Source organism: Belonocnema kinseyi, chromosome 6 (genome assembly GCF_010883055.1).
Source record: "Belonocnema kinseyi isolate 2016_QV_RU_SX_M_011 chromosome 6, B_treatae_v1, whole genome shotgun sequence".
NCBI lineage: Eukaryota > Metazoa > Arthropoda > Insecta > Hymenoptera > Cynipidae > Belonocnema > Belonocnema kinseyi.
This window is the reverse complement of record NC_046662.1, coordinates 89,831,685-89,853,590: the sequence shown is the minus strand read 5'-3', so window position 1 is coordinate 89,853,590 and position 21,906 is coordinate 89,831,685. Positions and strand designations below refer to the sequence as shown.

General features: G+C 29.6%; 1 protein-coding gene across 1 annotated transcript in view; it reads left to right on the top strand.

Moving 5' to 3' along the window:
- Positions 1-20,781, top strand: part of LOC117174693 (potassium voltage-gated channel subfamily H member 8) — a 288,810-nt gene extending 268,029 nt beyond the window's left edge. Inside the window, exons 8-16 of the mRNA XM_033363998.1 lie at positions 1,699-1,912; positions 8,230-8,409; positions 8,704-8,903; positions 9,431-9,680; positions 11,747-12,003; positions 12,598-12,749; positions 16,457-16,613; positions 16,709-17,087; positions 18,526-20,781. Coding sequence (XP_033219889.1) covers positions 1,699-1,912; positions 8,230-8,409; positions 8,704-8,903; positions 9,431-9,680; positions 11,747-12,003; positions 12,598-12,749; positions 16,457-16,613; positions 16,709-17,087; positions 18,526-18,725 — 1,989 coding nt within the window. The 3' untranslated portion in view covers positions 18,726-20,781. The remainder of the gene's footprint in view (positions 1-1,698; positions 1,913-8,229; positions 8,410-8,703; positions 8,904-9,430; positions 9,681-11,746; positions 12,004-12,597; positions 12,750-16,456; positions 16,614-16,708; positions 17,088-18,525) is intronic.
- Positions 20,782-21,906: the final 1,125 nt, after the last annotated feature.

The following is a 21,906-nucleotide window of genomic DNA, read 5'->3' as shown; positions in this document are numbered from 1 at the left end:
TGGAATTTTTCTGAGGTCAGATTCGGATTCAGCGCAGCAAAAACCTTCGGGTATAGTAGGTCTGGTCTCTGGTTCTGAGAATTGTTGGCCTGTGTAATTCTCAGCAAAATAATGAAATTGTCGATAAAATTGTTTGCTTTTTTGCAAAATTGTTGGATTATCAACCTACAAAAATGAATTTATAATGTTAATGTTATAATGTTAATGTTTCAAATAAAATTATGAATCTTTAACAAATAAAATGTGTTTTTAACTAAGAATTTTAACTCTCAACCAGGTACTTAAATTTTGAATCGAAAAATATTAATTTGTAACCAATCAGTAGCATTTTTAACCGAAAGAGGTCAACTTTCTACCAAAAGAGATCAATTTTCATCAAGAGGATATTTTCTAAGAAAATAATAGATTTTTCAACCACAAAAGGCTAATTTTCTAGAAAATATTTGAATAAAGACGCGTGCTCAACGAAGCAGTTACATTTTGAAGTCGAATAGTTTAATTTTAAACTGAAAACGATATATTTTTAACCAATTATGGAATAGGTAAATTTTTATGTTAAAAAATTAGTTTCTTAACAACAGCAAAATATTTTTCAACAAACATGCAATATATTAACAAGGTAGATCAGTTTTTCAACAAAAGAGATGAATCTTCAACAAATAAAATTAATTTTTAACAAAGTTGTTCAAGTTGCAGGCAATTAGTTGCATTTTTAATCAAGGAGAGTCATTTTCTGCAAACAAAAAAAAACGAATTTACATCAAAATACATAAATTTCTAACAACAACAAATAGTTCAATTTTCAGTTATAAAAATTAATTTCCAATCAAAAAGAAAACGAATTTTCAAACAAAATAGTTCAATCTTGTGACAATAAAATGATTGTTTTATAAAATACTTTCAACCAAGTAGTTGATCTTTTAGCCAAAATATGTGAATTTTCTACGAAAAGTTTAATAGCTAAATTTTCTACTAAAAATTATCCACTTTAAACCAAAAATGGCATATTTGAATTTTTAGAACAAATTTGTTTTAACTATTTAGTTCAACCAAGTTGATGTCTATCTTCTGAAAATGAATTACTAAACTTTTTTCATTTCACACGTATTTAAATGCCCTTTTTAAAGGAAGCGTAAATGATAATTATGAATTATCTAAACCAACTTTTTGCAGCAAAAGTCCAGATGCTTCTTCTTTTTTTCCGTCCGTTGATATAATTTAATTTTTTTTAATTTCTCACTTCGGTCTTATGGTCCAATTGTAACAAACAAAAAACAATTCTAGTAACGATTTTTTAAACAACCAGAATCGTTTTTTGTTTGTTAAAATTGGACCGTAAGAGCGAAGTAAGGTAACCTTTTTAAATTTTCAAAGTAAATGATAATTTCGAAAACTAATTTTTATTCCTCGCAGCTAGAAAATAGTCTTTATGAGATAGGAAATTTCGTGATAAACAAGATTTACTGTCACCGGATGAAAACATATAAAGTCTGATAAGCCGTTGTTCACCTGTTTAGAGTATATACCGTACGACCGGAAATAAACTAGTCTGGGGGTAAAACCAGGTATAAAGTGGTTACCGTCCAACATCCAACTTTTTGATGAAATGTTCCTTTCGAAGTTGCACAAGTTTATTATATTCAGCATGTTCATAATTTTATACGATTCACGAAAACAACATCCCTTTGTTCCCAATAGGAATCAGGTCACAGTCATATCCATCTGGTGAAGCTCACCAGGTTACTGAGGCTGGCTCGCCTTCTCCAGAAAATGGACAGATATTCTCAGTACAGTGCAATGATACTAGCATTGCTGATGATTTCCTTCACTCTCGTTGCCCATTGGCTGGCCTGCATCTGGTATGTCATCGCAGAAAAGGAAAGATCACGAAATGACAAAGATTGGAATCTTGGTAAGTGCGAATATATTAAGGAAGAAGATATTTATACTAGGAAATGGTAAAGTTGTCAATATTGTTGTTTTAAGATTTTTTGTTAAAAAGCTTATACATGCTTGCACTGGAAACTTTATATCCGACCTATGAAAAGAAAACTTTTTGGCTCTGCTAGAAAGGAGGATAGAAAGAGACAGAAAGTAGAGAAAAATGTGCATATCAATTTATTTTATTTATAGTAAGTCGCGAATCAGCATTCAAACAGTTTTGTACGTCCCTTTTATCCAAATGTGGAATACTATTCCATCTGATTCTATCTTTTTTTTAAATTCTTATTATCTATATGAATATTTTTATCCAGATTGATTAAGTGTCCAGCTACTTGTGTTCATCCATTCCTGTCCATACTGTTTATCCTTTTTACTTTTTTTGCATCTCATCTGATTAATTTATATCCTCTGACTCTTTCCAAGAAGTCATACTTTTTCTATTTTATTAATCGATTATTTACAGCAACAGGAAAACATATATTTGTAATTGTACTGTAAAAATATTTTACAACCTGTATTGGATAGGTCCGTCAGTTATTGACTGATTTGAATAAAACATTTCAGAATCAACAAAAGACCTAAATTGTACAATGTTTTCGAAAAGTGACATCTTGAGGTTACGAAATGTAATATTGTTGTAACATCGCAAATAGATGTATTGCCATGCGATTGAAACTAAAAAAACCTACTTTGGTATTATTCCGAGTTAAGATGTAGTTTTTCTGAAAGAAACTTAAATTATCATCTTAACAATGTGTGCAACTAACCTTATAAGAGTGGTCACTTTTTCTAAAATTTACAAATATGCAATAAAATATATAAATTAGTCATCAATAATTAATAAACAATAATTAACTTATCACTAAAATATCAAATATTATTATTACATTATAGAAGACAAATACGGTAAATAATAGAAAATTATAATGAAAATTATAATTAAAATAAATATATAGCTTTAATTTGTTACAAAATTCAACTCTAACCAAAAATGCCTTCGAAAAATTCTTTTTTATACAAATATTTATATTGAATCAAATATTTTTCAGATCTTAAAATTACGTTTGCCTTATCAGACAATAGTTCCTTTAATTGGATGAACAAAGAGAAAATAATACACGCTATTAATTTGATGCAAATTGAAACAGAGAGATATTATGAAGCATTTCTAAGAAAAATGTATGAAAGAGATTTTGTACAAGGTTTAGCATTTTTAAAGTTTTTTAAATTATAAAAATAATAAACGGAACATTATAATATTAATTTTATAGATACATTTTGGGATGACGGAAGTTTGGATGAAGATTTAATCAAAATTACCGTAGAGGCTGAGCAGCAGAATAAAAATAAAAGTGATCAACAAAGTAAAGTACAAAGGAGTGATTACAATTATTTTGAAAGCACTAAAAATTATTCTGCACTTGTGTACATTTAGTACTGAAAGGTATAAAATAAAAAAATTATGTAAACAAAAATGTCGAATACGCTAGGCATCAAAAGGCACTCTATTGTGGAAAACTATATTTGATTACATTATTAGTATAGTAATGAAATTTAATAATTAAATTGATAATTCTATAAATTATAGAATACAATTTTGCAATTGAGGATATTTGGTAAAAATAAAATAAAATCAGTCAGCGTATTCGGTAGTGTTACCTGCATAAAAACCATAGATAAAAATGGAAGTAACGGATGAGGGGCGTGAAAACATATATTACGAAGCATAATTGTATGTTTTAATATCGTATACACTTAATACTGTCGATTTTCAACTAAAAATGTTCATTTTAAACTTTTAAGAATTATCAGCTTAGTTACTAAATTTCACTACTGTACTAATCATGTAAAAAAAATCTTGTATTCGACATTTTTTAAAATAACTTGTTTATTTTATTTTTTTCTTTGTTGAATAGGCTACAGCTCTTTACAAGCATCTTACATCCGTTAGCGTTTTACTATATATTACTTGCTAGCCACTTCTATTCTATTTTTATTATTGACAATAATATCCACTTTTATCCTTTTCTTTGCTTTTTTCTATCCCATCTGATCAATTTCTATCCTCTGACTCTTACAAAGAACTCAACGTTTTTTAAATTTAATTTTATCAATTTTTTCTAAAATATTATTCCAAACAAGTCTTTCGTCCTGTCAACCGTAGTTGCTTTTTCAGGTTAAAACTAGAAATAATTGTTTAAACTATTCAATCCACGGACTACACTTGTTAACTTCATAGTTAAGAAGATTTTTTAATATTTAAAAATCGATTTAGTTACATTTATTTCAAGTAGAATCAACTAAGGATTAACATTTTCAAATAATATGTGTTTAAATACAAGATCATTTTCTACACTAATTTATATTACTAAAAAATGAGAGGATATTTAGAAATGCTGAAAAATTTGATAAATTGTTCAAATACTCATTTTTCACATATTTTAAACTATTTTCACCTATTCTGCGTAATTTAAAGGTTTTATGAATTCTTATTAATTGTAATATTAATTTCCGCGTACATAACGTCATCCGGCCTCTCATAGGGGTGTTTATTAGGTAGAAGCTATTTCTTCTTGAAATGCATACATAGCAGAAATACATTGCTTGATCTCTTACTTTCTTTATGTAATCTCCAGGAAGTTTCCATAACCCAACGAGCTGAAAATTGGTTACGTGTATATTAAATATCGTTATATTTTACAGTACCCTATATTAATTAGTTTAATTTTATTATTCTCAGATTTATAATTCAACCTAAATTATTTGCTTTAAAAATTGTAATTTGTAAATATTCAATTTCGGGAGTTTAAAATTGTCGATTGCATTTTTGCATTGCTGAATTTGGAATTATTAATATTTCAAGACAAAATCTAACAGAAATTATTCACGCAGCCCTTCCAGTTTTCGTTTGGAGACCCTGGTAATAATAACAACGCCACTGCAAGCAATAACCGAAACCATAATTCAATCAAGGTTCCAGTGTATAACAAAATTGCGCTGTTATTATGGGACCTACGATTCAGAAAAATAGAATTCGGAATATGAGAAATAGGTGCGAACAGGAAAAATCCAAAATTAAGCTATGACAAAACTAAGTCTTTTATTTATGTGAAGCTTTGATTTAAAAATTGTTTAACATCCAATAATTTAGTTTTAGATTATGAATTTTACAAGCCATCATTTCGAATTCTTAAAATTTCAACTTAAATTCGTTTAAATTCGAATTTTGTTTGCAGGATCGTACAGTATTTTAAAATTTTAATTTTGAGTTTATTTTTTAATCCTTGGATTAACCTTTGGATATGTTTCAAAATTTGAATTCTTTAGATTTGAACAACGAAGACTTGAATTTCAAATTCGGATTTTTGTAATCTGTCATACTCTACAAAAGGATAAGAATGAATCAAATGAATGGGACGAAAAACATTTAATCTTTTTTTTTTTTTTTGACAAGAAGATTAATTTAAAGCATTTACCAAAAATTATCTTATTTAGTTGCTATAGAGCGAATTAGTAAGCTCCCGATGTTTAATTATTAAACTTGAAATCTTATTTTAGTTCTCGTAAAAAAATTTGTAGTCACTATCATTAGAAAGAAAAAATCACAATCCTCTATAACTTAGGAAAAAAGAAATCAAAAGTTTTAATTACCATTGTCTAGCTTATTTCTTTTGCTTTGTAATCTTCGTTATCTTTTTTCTTTCCTGTCGCTCGAAAAGCTTAAAGGCGAGAAAAAATTTCCCATTGCCTCTTGCACTGGGAGTCGTAAATGTAGGTACTTTCGCGTGTGATAGGTGCACGTAGATTGCTCTCTCGGGCGCTATTCAGGAAAACTCTTAGATTCAGGAAAGTTAGTCAATGCCATTTAAAAATGTGGAAAATTATGAAACATGACATTTTAAACAAAAATGACATTAAGTAGTAAAAAATTAGCATAGCTTGATCGAAAAAATGTAAGGAGCTCTCTGTAGATAGACCCATGACCACGGAAAAACGATCTTTCCACAGAGTAAAGAAAGTCACCCATTCACCTTACAAGGAGAAATATTCTAATATTTTTGACCTAGATTTAAGATTTAACGTGGATTCAGGATGCAAAACTCTGGCTTATCTACCGCGTACCTTCACAAACGCAATGGACTTACGGTTTCAGCAAATTCCAGCCACTCGAAAAGCGTGGGTGGCTTCTCCAGAATTTGTAAACCAGAAATTCAAACCTCATCCATGTAATATAAAAATTCCGCTCAGGTTACGTAGAACAAGACTAATGAAACTCAAAACAAAAACAAAATATTTATATATAAAGCAATTGTGTCTGATTCTCCAATATAAAACTCTGCAGTCCTAATTTAAATTTTCATGGTTTGAATTTGCATTTTAAAGGCAGTTTTAGGATCACGAACCTCTTTGCCTTTTCTAGTTTGGTATGCGTTACCAATTTTGGGCTCGTATAGTGTTCAGTTGCCAATATTCCAAAATACGTGACGATATGGTGAACTTTAAACTGCATATGCATTTTCAGCAAATTATATTGCATTTCAACAAAATTGTTGATGCAAAATTTGCATCAACAACCAAATAGTTAAACATTCAAGCCCAATAGGCGATTTTTTCTGAAGGCAGTTGAATTTTCAACAAAAAAGTTCATTTCTAACCAAACAGCTGAATTTTTAATCCAGAAAGATGAATATTCAACTAAGAAATATAATTCTCTACACAGAGAGAAATTTCGGGAGATTACTTCACGGCACTACTCCTTGATTTGATTACGCTTTGGCGCGTGAACTAAGATCTCGGAAGCCTTGCTTTTAAAACATAGTTTCGAAGATTCAGGCATTAGGCCACACCCCTTTGGTCTCAGGTCTTAAATTATATGATATTAAATCACAGATTCCGAGACTTTAAATCACGTAAAAATTGTAGCTTTAAAATCAAGAGCTTCCGTGATTTAATCTCTTGAAATTTCTCTCCTTGTACCAAAAGATGAATTCTCTACATAATATATGAACTTTAACCAAATAGTTGAATTTTCAAGTAAAAAAGAGCAATATTCAACCAAAACGGAATAGTTAAATTTTGAGTTACAAACATTACTTGTCAAAAACAACAAACAATTTCAACCAGTTAAATTCAACCAATTTTTCAACTAAGAAAGTTACACTTTCTAAAAACAGTTGAATTTTTAACCCGAAAATATGTATTTGAAATAAAAAACAATTGAATTCAAGAAAAAAGGCAAATTTTTAAAAAAATATTTGAGTCAATAACCCAAACAGATTACTTTACGGTCAAACATTTTCATTTTTAACCAAGAAGATGGATTTTTTGTCGAAATAGATGAATTTTCAACAAATACATTATTTTTTAACAAAATAGTTAAATTTTCTACTAAAAAAGATCTGATTTAAATTTAAAAATCAACTTTACAACTTTACAACCCAATAGTTAGGTTTTCAATTTGTGAATTCTCAAACAACCCGATAATATTAATTTTCAACAAAAAATACATTTTGTATTCCAATCGTTGTATTTTTCACTAAAATTATGAATCCAACTATGAAAGATTTTATTGTGAAATCAATAACAGTTGAATTCAACAAAAAAATTGATTTTTTCAACAAAAGAGTTGAGTGCTCAAGCAAAAAAGATTAATTTTCAACGAAAAAATTGTATTTTCAACTAAGAGGTTTAATTTTGTGTCAAGAAATATACAATTTTATACAATACATTAATTTTTAACCAAATATTTGAATTTTTAACTAGAAAAAATCGATTTTAAATTTAAGCAAGACTTTAATATTCTACCAAATAGTTTAATTATCAACCAAAAATGTGATTTTCTATCGAAAGAGATAAATTTTCAACAAAAAAATTAATATTTTACAAAGTAATACAACTTTTAAAATAGCTGTTGAATATTTCATTCAGAAAAATCATGTTTTCCAATAATAGTCTTACTTTTAACAAGATATATAAAATTTTTACCGAATGAGATGAATTCCCAACCAAAAATGTAAGTATACTTTTTAAGCAAGAAAAAATTACTACCCATAGTTTTTAATTCAACCTTCTCCAACCTCCTCAAATTGGCAACATATTTTGCCAATTTGTTAGTCCCTTAGATATAAACATTTTCCCCTTTACTTTTTTTAATAAACTTGTGAATGTGATGGTAGTTTAGAAAACACACATGCAGTTCTCACAAAGGTTCATTAAAACGTCTATCAAACTTCAAAAGAAACGCAATGTTCTTAAATGATGTACGATTTCGTTTTTTCTTTGCAGGCTGGATTCATATTCTCGCAGAAAGGCTCAAAATTCCCGTTGAAAATGTGACGCATATTGAGAGTTACGTGACAGCGTTATATTTCACCTGCAGCAGTCTCACGTCTGTGGGATTTGGAAACGTATCAGCTAATACTACACCCGAAAAAATATTCTCCATCATGATTATGCTCGTCGGAGGTTAGTATTCCGATTTTATTTTTACTAAATAGTTTTTTTATTTTAATCTTTCTACACCAAAAAGTTTCTTACTTTTTTTCATTAGCAATAGTAAATAACACAGTGGGCCCTAATGTCCAAGAACATTGTTAGAAAATTTTGTCCGATGTTTCAAAGATATCCTATTTAAGCATTTTGGAAATTGAACATTTTGCGTATAAAACGCGTTTTTAGAAGGTTCTAACGAAAAAACAAATTCTTTATTTTATCCTCATGTTTTTAATCAATCTAAATTGATTTAAATTTGAATTACAGCCTTAATGCACGCAGTGGTATTTGGTAATGTGACTGCAATCATACAAAGGATGTATTCAAGAAGGTCATTATATCAATCGAAATGGAGGGATCTGAAAGATTTTCTTGTTCTTCACTCTATACCAGATGAGCTCAAGCAAAGAATGCAAGACTACTTTCAGACGATGTGGTCACTAAATCACGGTATCGATATTCACGAGGTACGTTAGCTTGTTCAGTGGCTTCAAAAATAATTTTTGTCATATAAACAACACCCACATTGAAGTAAAATCTTTCAAAAAATAAAGAAAAAACACTACTATTCTACACGAAATTCGAAATACTACATAAACCTTTTCTTAGAACAACAACCAAATTTTTTTTCTTTTGCAAACATCAATGAAAAGTAAATGATCAGTAATACAAAAGTCTTAAGGCACTATAAAAGTAGCTTATAAGTTTTCAGCAATTTTTTGTTGTTGAATTAGACTGAAAATAATTGCGTTAAATCGATCAAATATTTTGAGTCTAGTTCATGGATTGCTGTTTTTCCCCACTTTTCCAATATTCTAAAGCATTAAATTGATATAAAAAAATTATTGGAATTGCTGGGTAAAGTAAAATTTTTAAATTAAATAGTAAAGTATTTATCGAAGTAATGCAATTCATGCCAGGGTAAATGTTTAAATGACGGTGGTTGTTTTTAATTCCCACATAGCCCAGCTCTACTTTCAGCATCTTCTTCCAGACTCTCAAAGAGTTCCCGGAAGAGCTACGGGGCGACGTATCGATGCACTTACACCGAGAAATTTTGAGTTTACCCATATTCGAAAGTGCTTCTCAAGGATGCCTCAAACTCCTCTCGCTTCACATAAGAAGCAATTTCTGTGCTCCGGGCGAATTCCTTATTCACAAGGGCGATGCTCTATCTTATATTTATTATCTTTGCAACGGCAGCATGGAAGTTATGCAAAACAGCATGGTTGTTGCCATTTTAGGTAAGAATCAGAACATTTTTTTAAATTTACCTCACAGAAAAAACGAAGGATAAACTTTATCTTGATTCCGACGTCAAAATTACCTGAGACAAAAATTAGCCCCACAGCATAAACTTTACCCGAATATCGGTTTAAGTTTCTTTTGTTTTCCCATTAAAACAAATGAATTTTGAAAGACTTGAAGTTGTCTAAATAAAACTTTGTCCCTCTAAAAATTACCTACAACCAATTTTATTATTAGTTTTTCTGTGCTATTATTGTTGATTTTTTAAATTAATTAGTAACATTTAGCAAAAAAGAACAGAGTGATTTCAATTGAAAGGTAGCATGTAACAAGGACCCAATCTACATTTTTACGAATTTACAGGAGTTGTTCATTTATACAAATATCATAAGGTGCTTTTGAAATATATTAGTGATAAGTTAAACCATGAAAAGTTTCTTTTTCAAAAGGTCATTAGGTTCCAACAAAATTCAGGCTATGAAGGTCTGCTACCTTTTAATTCTACAGAAGCAAACTCTATACGATCAATTAGAAACGTCTGAACCCTGCACGTATTTATTTTTATTCACATTTTTCGCAATTAAATTCTATACATTAAAACTCCATAACAATAATTTGCCAATTACCTTGTATATTGTTTTGCTTTTTGAAATTAATGGTGTACACTTTTTTAAATTAAAAAATAAAAAGCTTTTAATCGAAACTACCATGTTATGAGCCTGTAACGCCCGCCGGAAAGTGAGCGTTAGATAGTCCTTTCCCAAACGGTGTCAGCTGATGGCTGCTAATAATTAGTGTCGAACGCTGCCACACTGTATTTGCATAGGTAGTTTTACTTTATTGTTGACATATATATAACCAATGTCAAATTTCGCGCCACACGAGATTACCACTCATAGCCAAGTCATAAGCTTTTACGACCAAAGATTACAAGCATCACGATTTACTTTCCAGAAGGTCCCAAAGTCTCATAAAATGCTGATGTCGAATAAAATATTGTACATCACTCGTAGGATTAGACAGGTTCTCACGTGGAGCTCAATGTTCGCAGGATGAGTTGTAAAACCCTTATACCTGTCGAACCCTACTTGTGATGTAATATACTATTAATTGGCTTGCATAGAGTATTATCGTATAGATTTAAATCCTATCGAGTTGATTCTACAAGGTTTGTCTAGAAAGCATTCGACCTTGTGCTCTAATCATCGTTATGAATCGAAAAGTGTATGGTGATGAGTCTGTGAGTGATACACAAATTAAAACATGATTTAAGCTAAAAACACCTTGAGATGTGGAACGAGTGGGAGTGTTAAAATTTAGGAATGACTCGTGTGGCTCTAGGGGGTACTTCCTCTAAAGGGTACTTCCAATAGTGGAAGGGTCGCAGTAAGAAGGTTCTGGTTTTTTAAAAGGAAGTACTTGAAATAGGATATCATCGCCATTGACCAGAATTAACTCTTACTTCTGGTACGTTACAATATATGGGACACTTTCCGGACAGAACTCGTAACTTTAAAACAAACCATTCTCACAATATATGAAGTTTTACAGTATAAAGTTTAACTGTACGGAATCTATACCGCCCCATAAATTAAAGGATTTTTTATAAAAGTTTTAAAAACTAAAAAAAAAAGTAGACCTTTTAAGAGTAAGCGATAGTGTAAAATATTTCAAAGCTACCTATTTCTAACGCTTTAAAGATATACTTATATTCGGGGCGTTATCCATTGTACACAAATAAACAGTGCATATCTAAACATTAAAAAAATGTATGCTACTTCAATCATTATTTTCCATTTCTTTGTGCAGAATCGCCTCTTAGAATTGGTTTAGATTCCAAAAATTTCATTTGTAATTAACCATGTAATTTATGATTTATAACTTTTAGTATACCTTTTGGCTTAAAATGCATTCTGAAAAAAATTTGTAATATTTGTAAGGTTTTCTGTGAAGATTTTATTTGTGTAGAATCAATAACGCCCTTTTAACTTCTGCCGACTTTCAGTTAAACTTTGGATCTGAAGTGACATTACAAAATGAATAAATAATGGTTTAATTTTAGGCAAGGGAGATTTGGTAGGTAGTGATATTAATGCACAGCACCCTCACCATGGGGGAAGTGGAAGTGGCATTGTGTCTACAGACGTTGTGGTGAAATCAAGCTGTGACGTCAAAGCGCTGACATACTGTGATCTCAAGTGTATCAACATGCAGGGTTTGGTTGATGTTTTGCGACTTTACCCAGAATACCAACAAGTATTCTCAAATGAAATTCATCACGATCTTACGTATAACCTTCGTGAGGGTTATGAAGCTGAGGTAACGACTTTATATTGAAGCAATTTTTATAAATTCTTTATAATTTCTAAGCATTCTGTAATGATAATATTTCGAAACTTAATACTAGATAAAGATCTCCATTGAATATTTCTCCTGAATTTTAATTTTCCGGGAATAACTTGTCGTTTATCTCAAAATGGTAACCCCAGGGTGGAAATGTATAAGGAGTCAAGGACTATTTTCTACCTTTTTCAGGAGAAACCAAAAACATGTTGTAAATTTAGAAGGAACATTTATCACAACGCAAAAGAGGAAAGTCATTTCGAGATATTTCCATGCTCTAACAAAGTAAAAAAAATTGTTTAAAAAAAATCCAATTTCGAGGAAATAAATGAAAGAACTATCGTTTTCTGGGTTAAAAATAGACACTTTTAATTCTAGCTCTCAAATGGAGAAATCGAACCAAAAAAGGTTTGCTCTTTAAAAAAGCGATCCAATTTCGAGAAAATTTAAAATTATAACTTTAAAATTACATATGATGGATATTTCAACTTTAAATAACAATGCTATTGACAAATATTAATAAATTTAGTAATAATTCCGCTGAAAATCACACAAATTTTCCATTTGCAGCAAGAGTTAGACATGAACGGTCCGTCGTTGACTCTTCCGTCAATTAGTGAGGATGATGAAAACGTTCCAGAAGAAGGTGAAACCTCCCCATTATCACCCCCTAACAGATCGCCCTTACACGCAGCAAGTAGCCCGCGTCACGCGAAATTCAGGTTAATATCAAAAACAGAGATATAAAAGTATATATTATATTATAATGTAAAAACTCATTTTATTAATAATTCAGTTTATCGAATAATTCATCAAATCGCCTTCCATAACTTTATTGGGGAAGAAGTTTCGATTGGAGAAGGCAAATGAGTCAAAAGCTTACTATTTGTTTGTCAATATGTGCGACGTTTCGTTGGCATAGATTCGCCAACCTCATCAGGCTAATTTATTCAAAAAGACACCCAACGAATATCACTTGCTTTTACAGATAAAAAATATAAGATTAACAGCAAATTAAAAAAAAAATTAATTTATCACTAAGAATCAGCAGTTAAAACATAATTTCAGCTTAACACGTCTAAAAGAAATAAATAAATTTAAAGAGCACATTTTTGATTCGATTAAACTGACGATGTAAAGTTAACTGACTGATACATTTGTAAATAATACTGATTTAATGTCCTGCTATCTATTGGGCAGAATAATCACAAATATAGTTTCTTTAATAAAGGAAAATATAGTTGACTAAGAGAAAAAATATCTACTTTTTTATTAATGTTATTAGAATTGCTATTGATATGGATTATCTCTGAGATCAGTCTTTTTTATAGTTGGATTCACGATCCATAATTTTTACATTATCTCAATCTAAATTATAACTTCAATTATTTTGGTGTTTATAAACGACGAACTCCGTTTTTTCTTATTCATATGATCATTTATTCGAGTTGTAGAGATATTTTTGTTTCATCCACATAAGATGCAGGACATTGCTTAAAAGAAAATTTGTAAACTAGATTCGTTTCATCCGATTTTCCGAAATCACTTTACCTAATTTTATTACAGAACTTAAACTTTTTTTGGTATAGGAATCGCAGCAATATTATAACTATTTAATATTTTAGACAATTTTGTAAAATTATTGGAAAACGGAAGACAAACCTTAAGTTGATCTACATGCGAACGAATCTGATTATTATTTACTACCTTGTTGATAGAGTGATATTTAATTGTGTTCGTACTGACATTTTTGTTTTTATTTATGACAAAAATTGGATAATATTTATTGATCGGTAACTGCTTAATTATTTTCTCTCAACAGCACTGTTAACACCAGAAATTTTTTCAATATATTGATAATCAATATATACCTAAGATCAAAAACGTGCTTAAAAAATGGACTACTACAAACCGAAGATTAGCCGAGGCTGCATCTAAGGGTCAATTTATGTTAAAATGCAGAAGTAATTATGTTATTCCTCAACACATTCAAAATCTTATTAGACGACAAAAAATGTCTCTATCTATAGTGCTACTTATCGTAAGCAACTTAATAAGTTTAATAATCATTATTCGTGGGAATTTCTGAAAATTGAAATTCGAGATTTAATTTTCGTATTAATTTTTTGAATAGAACACTCATAGAATTAAGAAAAAATATTTTGGATTCTGATCTTAATAATAATTTAAAAAAAAGTTTTTTGACTTATCTCTGGAAAAATTTAATTCTGTTTACAAAAGTTGCAACAATAAACACCAATTTAAATTTTCATCCTTATTTGCTAATCAACATAACCAACCAAAGAAAAATAAAGATCATTGGTTTAAAAATTTAACACCCATTCAAATTCAATCTTCTTCAATCTCAGATCTACACAGTGATCTCCAAAATGAAATGTGAGATAAAGTAACTATTAATATCAATAACACTTTGAAGAGAGATATTCATATATCCAAAGAAGATAAATTTCTAAAAAACTTAACAAGATTAAAACCTTTTTGAAAAATAATTCCGATATCTTTTTTACGAATGCTGCTAAAGGCAATCTCACTGTTTGTTTTTAAAAAATACACTTATAACTTAAAAATGTCCCTTTTACTTTTTGATACATCTACTTACATTCCTGTTAAAAAAAACCTTCAAAAAAACTACTTTAAAAAAATCTTAATGACAATATTTTTTTTTAATGTAAACACCACAATGACCAACTTACTTTAACTGACACAGTTTTAGCTCAATGTTATGGTTTACCAAAAATCCATCAACAAGATGTACCTTTGCGACCTATTATTTCTCTGGTTAATAGTCCTACACATTTAGGTTCTTTAATTTCATCTTTGTTTGCAGACATTGTGATGGACGAGTTGGAAGTAACATGTTTAAGAAAGTTAAAAAATATTTATGATTTTATTCCTCTTATATACTACAGATATGTCGATGACATAATAATATGCATTAAACAAAAACACATATTGATCTAGCCATTAGAACTTTTAATTCTTACAATAAAAATTTACAATTTACTTTTCAATTTGAGCAAAATAAGTGTATTAATTTCTTAGACATGACGCTAATTAGAAATGATAATCATATTATTGCTAATTGGTTCCAAAAGCCAATCAAATCATCCTATCCAAAAGAAAAAAAATATTGTGCACAATCTTGTAGCCAGAGCAAGACTATTATCGCATAATAATTTTCACTTTAAAAAATTTAAAATAATGAAGCAGTTACAGATCAATAACGATTACCCAATTTTTTTATCAATAAAAACATAAAAGTCCGTCTGATCAAAATTAAATATCAGTCTATCAACAAGGTAGTAAACAATAATCAGATTCGCTCACATGTAGATCAACTTAAGGTTTGTCTTCCGTTTTCCAATAATTTTACGAAATTGTCTAAAATATTAAATAGTTATTATATTACTCCGATTCGTATAATCAAAAAAGTTTAAGTTATGTAATAAAATTAGGTAATGATATTTCTAAAAATGGGATGGATCGAATCTAGTTTACAATTTTTCTTGTAACCAATGTCCTGCATTTTATGTGAGTGAAACAAAAAGATCTCTTAAAACTCGAATAAATGAACATATGAATAAGAAAAAAACGGAGTTCGTTCTTTATGAACACCAAAATAATTTTAGTCATACTTTTGATTGGGATAATATAAAAAGTATGAATCTTGAATCCAACTATAAAAAAGACTTATCTCAGAGATGATTCATATCAATAGCAATTCTTATAATATTAATAAAGAATAAGATATTTTTGCTCTTATTCAAGTATACTTTTCTTTATTACAGAAATTAAATTTTTGATTATTCTTCCCAAAAGATAGAAGGACATTAAATCAGTATTATTTACAAATGTATGTATGTGTGTGCGGTTATTTTACTATATATGATTCGACGCAAGGATTGTCTCTTCAGTTGACTTTACGTCACTAGTTTAAATGAATAAAAAATGTACTCTTTGTATTTATTTATTTCTTTTAGACGTGTTAAACAGAAATTATGTTTTAACTGCTGATTCTTAGTGATAAATTAATTTTTTTTTTAATTTGCTGTTAATCTTATATTATTTATCTGTAAAAGCAAGTGATATTTATTTGGTGTTCTTTTTAAGAAATTAGCCTGCTGAGTTTGGCGAACCCATGCCAACGAAACGTCGCACATCTTGACAAACAAATAGTGAGCTTCTGACTCATTTGCCTTCTCCAATCGAAATTTCTTCCCCAATTTAGTTTATCGTTTGCTTAATCTAATCTACAGCTTATACTTTCGAATCAAAAGTTTATAGTTTTTTATCTTTTAGTTTTCTCTCTTAATTAAAGTTTTATTGAAATTTTGTAATAAATGCAAAAATATTTATTTCAAATAAAAATAATGTGATTTCTGCATTCACCCGAAATGGATAAATGCAGAGAAGGAAGAAGGCCGCTAAAAGCAGTTTTAGTTAGAAGTAGAACCACCACTGCTCCTGTCCACGAAAATGTAGAAGATCATTATCGAGGATCAGTCGAAAGACTAGATACACAAGTTTCTACTTTACATCAAGATGTCACAATGCTCAGTTATGAGGTATATTTATTTTTTAAATCATACCCCTAAGAATTGTTTTATTTAGAATTCCATAATCAATATTCAGTTGATAAAAATGCAAATGATTGTTCAAGGTAAGAAATGCGATTCAAGCTTTGCAAATCCTGGCAAGCTCGCCTCAGAGTAATCCCAATCTTCCGTTGCCAAATGGAAGATCAGGAAGTGGGGTTTTGGCAAGAAGCTCATCACATCCTCCAGATGCACTTTGTTGGAATCCACCTCCTAGATTGATGGACGTTTGCACACAATCGGATTGGCCAGTTGACCTTTTGGAAATTTGGGTCCGTTCTGACCCACATCGTGTGCTCAAAATTTTGGGTCTTGATCCCGACGCCGTCCTGAGGCCAGCTCCTCCTTCGCCCACACCTTCCCCATCTTCTCCACCACCACCACCTTACGAACCCCTTTCTCCATTAGGTGGTACGCCTTCCAGATCACCAGCCGAATCTCAAGGTAAATTATATTCTGGAATTTAAAAATTTAATGAATTTAGAACAAAGAAATTTTTTATTGTAAATTAATTCAAAACATTTCAGTGTATCTCAATAATGTGAAAGAATTGCACAATTCTAAAGAACTATAAAAAGTCAAAGACTTCAAAAAAGAAGTCAAAAGGCTTTCAAACAATACAAGAGAATACAGAACAATTCAAAGAATTGCTAGAATTTAAAATAATTCCAAGAATTCGAAAAAATTCCAAGAATCCAAAAGAATTCCAGGAATTCAAAAGAATTTACATATAATTCAAGAAAGTGCAAAGAATTCAAAACAGTTAAAATAATTCAAAAGAATTTAAAGAAATTCAAAATATTTCGACAGAATTAAATAAAATCCTGTGGAATTAGAATATTTAAAAATTTCAAAAGAATTTGGTGGAATTTTTACAATTCATAAGAATTTAAAAAACCCATATAATTCAAAAAATTAAAAGAGGTTAAGGACTTCAAAGGGATTGAAAGAAGGCAAAAGTTTTCAAAGAAGTCAATAGATTTCAAAGCATTTAAAAGAATTCAAAGAATTTTAAAAATTAGAAGATTTCAAACGTATTGAAAGATTTTTAAAAACTTGAAAAGATTCAAAAGAAATCAAATAATTTAACATTTTTTTTAAGAATTCCATGGATTTAAAAGATTTTTTCCAAGGATTCGAAAGATTTTTAAAAAATCTAAGAACTTTATTGAATTCCGCAGAATTCAAAGAATTCAAATGATTCAAAAGATTTCAAAGAATTCAAAAGAGTTCAAAGAATTCACAAATATTCGGAGAATTGAGAAGAATTCAAGGATTTCAAAACAACTGAGAGTTCAAAAGAACTTAAAGAATTAAAAATAATGTAAAGAATTCAAATAATTCAAAACAATTTTAAACAATTTAAAAAATTAAAATAATTGAAAACATTCTTAAATAATTCAAAGAATTCGAAAGAATTCACAATTGTTGAAGGAATTCAAGGGACCAAAAAAAATCAAAAGGAGACTAATAATTCAAAATATAATTCGAAAGAATGCATAATGATTCCAAAAATTCGAAGAGAATTCAAAAGTGGTCAGTTGATCTAAATTCAACAGAATTCAAAAGGCTTAACGAGAAATAAGGACTTCAAAAGAATTCTAAAGAATTCAAAAAATTCAAAAAATTTGAAGATTTGAAAGATTTCACAGGAATGCAGAAGCAGGCGTACTCGATTAAGTGTTTCCTTTGTTTGTTTTTTTTAATTGTAGGAAATGTTAGTTGTGTATTTTAACAGGCTGTAAGCAACTTTAAAAAGTTTCTAAGAATAAATAATGTTATTTAAAAACTGGAAAAAATTAGAAGAATTTAGAAAAATTGTGTGAAACTTTTGTGCACCTCAAATATATAAACCAATTTTAAGTTGAGCCTCCTATTTCAGGCAATTATGAATTTAGCAACGATGGTGATCATCGAGGGATTTCGAGAGTGTACCGAGTACCCTGGGATTCCGATAACAAAGTGTCTCATCGATTTAGTGCCGGGGATGCTGATCATTCTTCATCGCTTTATCAAAACTTTAGCAATCTGCGACGACTTCCGGAAACACGTTCTTTGACCTTCGATCCTTTCGACAGCTGAGCAGCAGATAAATTAGAATCGATTAAAACAAAAAACAATTGAAAACTCACTGCTCATCAATTTTCTTCATCGAACTTCATCAATCTCGTTAATCAAACCACAAACACTCTGTCCGAAAAAATTAAACTTTCATAAATATTAAAGGAGTAAAAATTGTCTCTTCACTTGGACATGTAAATATTTTAGGAAGCTTATCTTACCTACGAAAGACCTTTTTAGTAGGGATTTGTTCCCTCAGACGGAATACATTTTTCTGAAGATATTTATAATTTTTGTGTAGATATTAAAAACTTTGAGTGAAATATTAATTCACCTACTTCATATCTATAGAGTCGAGGAGATAAAATTATGCTCTAAATTTCATATCAAATCTTTAAAAAAAACTTTGTCAAATAAATTTTTATCTTTACAAATCAATATTAAAAGAGGATTTTACGTATTTATAGAGATGTTATTGCCTACGTATAATCATAAATGATTTATTGTCTATAAAAATGATGAATTATGCCAATCTGAGCTAATTTTATCGGAGACATATTTCATCTTTATAGGTACAATGAATTCATTATTACGCTAATAACGGAGAGGGTATCCACTCTTTTCACGCTGATTTCACGTGAGAAAGAAATTACGTTTGAAGGGAGAAGAGATAGATTTCAGATCCTGACATTAATTCGGTGCTTTAATTTTTATATTGCGAATACAATTTACGTCTTCTTGGAATTTAGTTACATCGTACAATCCCGGAGGGAATTACTCGAGCAATGTTATCTCTTAGGTTTTGTATCCTTTACCGAGCCAATTTTTCACTCCCGAGCCCCAAACCTAGTCCAACATCCTACGATGAAAATGTCCACCAGGCTAAGAAAAAGCTACTTTTAGCCTTCCTGAATAATTGGTTTTCTCATTGCCCGTGATCTTTTAAATTTTTTGTCAGTCTGGCTGATTTCTGATATTTTAGAAAAGAGACTGATACAAATGTTTGCCAATTGTATCGCACTAGGAATAAATCTTTTTATTTGAGATTTTTATATTCAAAACATGTTTGTTGTTATTTCTGATTTTTGGCAGTCGTCCAAATTTTTGCAGAGCTCGAATTTGGAATATGTTTTGTTTGAAAGCATTTTAAATTTAAGATCCTTTGTTAAAGAGATGGGACGCATAAGAAGATATAAATAAATATCAAACATTCATCGAGAATTTTGGATCACTAACTTTGACTTTCTTCTTACAAAATCTATCTGGAAATCATATCCAGAAACTTATAACATATCAGGCAAATATCACTATTCTTAACCATTGTTTCAATGACGGCAAAGAATTCGATTTCAAACAATAATGAGCACAAATTTAAAACTTTCTCGTATTGAAAAGTGATTAGTTAATAATTATATTGTTATTTCCTAAATAATGAGGCGCTGTTTAGAAAAACACGTGGAGATTCGTGTGCATACTTATACTCTTCCTATCGAAGTTTCATATCATTCCATATCATAGATCGTACGTATTTGCTGCTGTGATGCGTTAGACATATTCATTAATTCACACTTCAAATTCAAATATAATATGTATAATTAGTTCATCTGTAAAACATGCTTCAATTTTGTATGCATCGACCTTTTTTCAAATATCTCCCATTTTCAACTCTCTATAGAGTACAATACATTTTTTATTGATTTTAAAAAAAACGCTTTCAAACTGTCATACACAACAAAATCTCACATAGGATGCAAAGTGTTTCAGACAGTATTGTCAGTTCCATTATTTTGGAAAAAGTGCACAGCACTGTTAAACATTGAACGCAATTGACGTCCAATATTTAGGCACATAGTTAATAAAAATAATAGTAATTTTAGGAAATCAAATTGAAGAAAGATCAAAATATACCCCATCTATCGGGAAATTTGTGTCTTTAAGAATGAAATTGTACGACGGAATAGCACGTTGCAAATAGAAGGCTCAGCATACAAATTTAAGTTTATGCTACAATTTAAATTAAGTTTATTATAATAAGTACGCTGGGCGCCACTGTGTGTTTGTATAATTATAAAAAAAATGAAAAGTATGTGATAAGGCACGGCTTTTGCCATGCACGAAACGGTATTCCTTCAATTTCTTGCATCCTTGTTTGTGAAAATCTGTTACATATTATTTCTATTTAAATTAATAAATAAAATTGTCAAGAAAGTTTTAAGATCATTTAGGTAAAACTATCTTTGCATGAAAAAATCCTAATTTAAAAAAGAGAAGCATAACATTAACACAACTCTTAATTTACCAATTTAATTTTCATATGTATATCAGATTTTCGCAAGTAATGGTGCGCTGTTTAATAAATATTTCATATATTTTGTTATACTGTTTCTATGCTCTATATGTACGTTAGAAAAGAAAGCTATTTATAAAATGAGAATATTATATTTGTAAAATAAATTATGACATGTGAATGAAAACTCGTTAAGGATCACTGCAGTTCGACCCTAAATAATAAATAATTAGCAATCATGTCAATCTCACATGTTTGAATGGATCCTTGAAAGAAAAAGAGAGAGGATCAAATACGTATCATTCTTAGAATTTCAGACCAGCTTTTTAATTTTAAATGTCTGGTCTTTAATATTCACCAGTTAAGACTTTCTGCGAATTTATCAACAAAACTTAATAATTGATCTCCGGCTTTTTTCTGTACAGAAGTTAGTCTTGTATCACTCCTCTGTAATTACAACCTTTTACGCTCTTGTCGAAAAAACTAGGCGATTTATACATTTGAATATGTAAATATAATAAAGGCTTTCTAGTTTCTTTCAAATTCCCATATGCACAAACAGAACACAAATATATGCAGCTTCTGGGGCTTGTTTTAGCTTCCTGGTAAAAATACAGAATAGATATAATAATGTAAGCATTTCGAAAGATACAGAGAAATCTTAATGGAAGTTTCACATTCTTTCTGTCGAAATGATGTAAACGATTTGTGCAAATTTGTAAAATGTTGATATCTCACGATTTTTGCAATTTTATTAAAATAAAAATATTATTTCAAAATATCGATCAGCGTTTTTTTTACTAGCAAACATTTTTGAACAGAAATTTAGATATTATTGAAATTATATATATTAAAAAAAAAGATTAAAAACCCACCGCAGGGTCCCACTGAGAGCATATATATATATATATATGG